The sequence below is a fragment of the Trichechus manatus genome, unplaced genomic scaffold (assembly GCF_000243295.1).
Source record: "Trichechus manatus latirostris isolate Lorelei unplaced genomic scaffold, TriManLat1.0 scaffold00046, whole genome shotgun sequence".
NCBI classification, from domain to species: Eukaryota; Metazoa; Chordata; class Mammalia; order Sirenia; family Trichechidae; genus Trichechus; species Trichechus manatus.
In genome coordinates, this window is record NW_004443982.1 from 11,621,670 (window position 1) to 11,626,350 (window position 4,681).

Below are 4,681 nucleotides of genomic sequence, written 5' to 3' on the forward strand. Positions count from 1 at the left end.
AAACAATACTTTCTGGAATCTTAATAATGTTTTACATAAAAATAGTTGATAAGAGCATTTTCTGTTTTATGAATACCTCTTTCCCTGACCAAGCAAGATGGAGAGCAAGAGAATGAATGCCCTTTGATTTTTCAAACCACAAGACATCTTAGTATTCCTTTAGGGAGCAGGGAGAACCATTCTCTACTTACAACTCTTCAACCAATCCTTGTAATGCATATTTTCTGATATCTTTGACATTACTTTCTGCCAAACTCCTTGCAGATAGTCCAAAGAATGCCATTTTTCTTCAGTTAACTTTCCAAAACTAGATTAGCCCTTAGAAGGGGTAAAGTTGATGTTTACTATTCAACATCAGAAATTTTCATTTATTTCCTATCTCCTTTGTCATCTGCTCTCAACAAATGTGCTTGTCTGAATTCTCACCCCGGTTTTCAAAACAAGTGATCACTCAGAAAATCAACACTTGGGCTGACTAAACACCTCTGCTTCGGGTAATGACCCTTTCTTGCTATGATTTTCAAATACGCCTCCCTCCACAGCTCTGTGTAGTGCCTGCCTCAGGGGCCACATCTGAGATGTAAAGCAGTAAGGACTCTGAGTTGTGCATTCAAAATAAAGCGTCTCCAAAGGAAAATATAGTAGATGATCACTAAATATTTGTTGAAAGAGAATTTCTGGATCTGTTTCTAAATTTCATATGTAATTGACTGGGAAAGTTTTAGTCTGTCCCGGTGTGTGTGTGTGTGTGTGTGTGTTTGTAATTCATTCATGCACACGCCCCCTCACCTAGCATTGTACAAGCAAGTATGTCTCTCTACAAGTGCCTAGAGTGGTCAGTGAAATGACATGAAACCTCAAACACATCTGTTCAGCCTTGCCCTAGTGAAATAAACAAGTGACTTGTGTTAACAGGAATGTTGGAAAGATTAATGATCTTTTCTAACTTTTAGGCTTATGGTAATGAGACATAGCCTTCTGTGTTGACTAGATTGAGAATTTTTAGTTCAATGACAAGAACTCAAGATTTGGGTTTTTCTTAGAGTGACTTTCATCAAGCAGATAATTAGCAAATGATAGGTGAAGAAGGATTATTTTTAAATAATTTGCAACTGAAATCTGTAATGCCTGGTGATTTCATTCTTTAAAGGATTTTGTCTGTGGTCCATGTAATAGGTCACAAATTAGAGTGCTCCTGCCCTAGCCTGAATTGCCATTGTGCTACTGAATGGTGAGTTTCAGAAAACGCAATAACTGCTAGATCACTAACTCATTATATATTAGGCAGCTTGTATATTCAGATCACAGTATGTGAGAGTGGGTGCTGTGTACACACAAAAGGAAAACCCCAACGCACTGGAATCTGCATCTCCCTTAACATTCTGTGTACAGCTAAACATGCACAAGCCCACAGTGTCTACCAGCCAGGAAGACAAACTGCATTTGTGTTGGTCTGTGATGCCTTTCAGTTAGGCTTTGTAAAAGGGTAGCACAGAGTATTTCTGAATAATGAAGGTTTTTTTTTTGTTGTTGTTGCTGTTGCGGTTGTTTGTTTTGTTTTGTTTTTCCTGGCATACCGGAGGGTTTTCCTACAGCCTTGCATATCAGCTTTTGAATCCCTGAAAGCCCTCACCACACAACACAACTTTTTAAAGAGTAGCGTATCAGGGAATTCTTTTTCTGGGATGAATACCACAGTTTTAAAGTGATTGCAGAGTTTCGGAAGTTAGTAGGACTTTGGAGAATACAGGACAACTTGAACTTAAGGTGCTTAAGACATTTATAAAAGTTTTATGGTTCTTTCATGCTTTTCCTTTTGTGTTCTAAACTGCAGAAGGACCTTGAGAAAGAGAAGAGGAGGCAAAATGTTATCAAAAGGAAAAAAAAATCGTGTGAATGCTACCTGGAGGGAAAAATGTGAAACTGATCTTAATTTCCTTTTTGCTTTTTAGAAGAATGGTGCTGTCTGTAACAGATGACGCCTGTGAAGGGCAGAACATGTTCTAAAGTCACTCCTTGTAACAGACCCCAAATTCCACATATGGGGAGTTTTTCTCACGTGACTGGACAAATTCTAACTGACTTTAACAGGTCTGGAGCCCCCTTTTTTCCACTTGTATATCTCATTCTCCCAGTTCCCTATCACCTATCATTTATTATTCATTCAGCAAATATTTTTGTAATACCTACTATGTGCCAGGTACAGCAGCATGTCATGAAGATGCAAGGCTGGAGATAGGGTGAGCAAAGCAGACACTTCCCTTTTCCTCTTGTAACTTACCATCTAATGTTGATGTTGTTAGTTGTCTCCTAGTTGATCCCGACTCATGGCGACCTCATGTGTACAGAGTGAACTTCTCTATAGGATTTTCAAGGCTGTGACCTTTTGGAGGTAGATTGCCAGGCCTGTCTTCTGAGGTACTTCTGGGTGAGTTCAAAATGCCATCCTTTCGTCTAGTAGTGGAGCACTTAACCAGTTGCACCACCCAGGGACCCCTCTATCTAGGGCACACAGACAATATGGCAAAGAACTCCAAGGGCTGTAAAGGAGAATTAGGAGAAGCCTTGACAGGACAAGGAGGTCTGTCTGCTTTGGGGGTCTGGAAAGGGCTCCCATAAGGCAGCAACATTTGAGGCTGCAGGAAGAACCCGGGACAAGACCCCAGGACAGGGAGAAATGTCAACGTTTCTGGAATTGAAAGGCCAGAATAGAAAGCTGGAGGTAGGGTGGGGAGAATCTGGGGGCAAAGGCTTCAGATGAGGCCTGAGCAGATCATACAGCTGCATTTTGGCCTGTTCTGGAATTGCTGTTGATTTTAAGGACAATGGACAGTGTTGAAGGGTTTGAAAGAGGGATAAGATCTGAAGAGTGATTTTAAAAGACCACTCTGGCTGGAGGGTGGACAACAGGTTGGAGGGAAATGGGAGGGGCTATGGGGAGACCAGTTCAAAGGCTGTGGCTATAGTGTCCACAAGAGATGTTGGTGTCTTGAAACAGGGTAGTGGCAGAAAAGATAGAACTGGATAGATTCTTGAAATATTTAGGGCAGAATCTGAGGGCTGGATTGGAGAGTGAGCAGTAGGAGGGTACCAGGGATGATGCCCAGGCTGACAGCTGGTATAAGCGTCCATCCACTAAGGTAGGAGCATGGGAGGAGGACTAGTATGTGTATTGGGGGGGATAGGACAGGAAGTAGAAAATCACCTTCTAGCCAATGCCTCCAATCTTACCAACCAAAGTAGTAACTTTCAAACTTTTTACTGTGATCCACAGTAAGAAATGCTTTTTACATAGCTTCCCTGTACAAAGACAGGGCATAAAATGTTCACAAAACAATGCTCCCTCGTTTTACGTACAATGCAGGGAGATTTCCTATCTTATTATATTAAATAAATAAATAAAAAGAAAGGCGTTGGGTGAGCCAGGGACCAGTCGCGCGGTGATAACGGTAGCGATGACGTGGGCGGTGACAGAGGCAGTGATTGTGGCGTCGTTTGCGGCGTCGATTGTGGCGTTGTTTGTGGCGCTGGGGTCCTGGTGGTGGCCAGAGGGCACCGTCGCTGCGCCGAGCCAGTTGGCGTTGCTGCTTCTGCACGGAGCGCGGCCGGCGGCTGCTCAGCGGCCAGGGCCTCGAGCGGCCCTTCGCTCCCAAGGCATGGCAGCCTCCACCGCCTCGCACCGGCCGATCAAGGGGATCTTGAAGAACAAAGCCTCCACAACGTCCTCTGTGGTGGCATCCGCCCAGCAACCCGGAGGAGCTGTTGAGCAGGTGATGAGAAAAAAATCCCAGAAGTGGGACGAATCGAGCATCCTGGCGACATACCGCCCAGCATACAAAGACTATGATTTAATGAAGGTAAACGAGCCCAGTACTCCTTGCCTTAATATGCCGGATGAAAGTGAAGATACAGGGTATAATTCAGAGACAAAGGAAGGTATGACCCCAGACAGCTTAGCTAAGAAACTAGCCGCAGCCACAACCTTGGATCCCAGCCGTCAGGCGAAGGAACAAGAGAACATTGGCGAGGAAGAATGGAAAATCTTACTTGACAAACAAGAGAAACGGCGGCAGTTCGAGATGAAAAGAAAGCTTCACTACGATGAAGGACTGAACATTAAATTAGCTAGACAATTAATCTCAAAAGATTTACAAGCCGAGGAGAAGAGTGAAAACGAAGAATGTTGTCATGAGACTAATGAAGAAAACACTACCACAGAAGAATCAGAAGAAGGCCCTGCAAGTGATGAACTGCAAGCCAAATCATGCGACTCGTAGAAAACATTTGTGCCACGCTGCGATTGTTTGGCAGCTACAAACCCTGTTACACGGCTTCGTGTTTACAGCTCCCGGCATCCAGTACTAAAATACATAGTAGTTCAATTGTACTGTAAGAATTAAATGGTAACCTTAAAGAATAGATTGGATGAAAATGTCTGCTTTATATTCTTTTGCTTAATGCTTCACCGCAAATACAGATGCCGTCATTAGTCTAGAACTGCATTACTTTTATAAATATATTGGTTAATTTAGAAAACTTATTATATAACTTTTTATGCTTTAACGTTTTAACAGGATCTTTAGAGGGGAGACTAAATTATCTTCACTTTTAGATGTGCTAGCTTTTATAAAAAGTTTTTTTTTTTTTTTTAAGAAATCAAAATGCAACTGGTGGGCTATAT

The 4,681-nt window shown here is 42.5% G+C and overlaps 1 protein-coding gene across 1 annotated transcript; it reads left to right on the forward strand.

Annotated features, from left to right (window-relative positions):
• Positions 1–3,656: 3,656 nt before the first annotated feature.
• On the forward strand, positions 3,657–4,277 carry PPP1R2C (PPP1R2C family member C). Its single transcript, XM_062566779.1, has one exon. It carries the CDS (start codon positions 3,657–3,659, stop codon positions 4,275–4,277), a length of 621 nt encoding a protein of 206 aa, XP_062422763.1.
• The last annotated feature ends 404 nt before the right edge of the window (positions 4,278–4,681 follow it).

Excerpts from the sequence above, each read along its gene's own strand:
- PPP1R2C (XM_062566779.1), top strand. The coding sequence starts at position 3,657 with ATGGCAGCCTCCACCGCCTCGCACCGGCCGATCAAGGGGATCTTGAAG.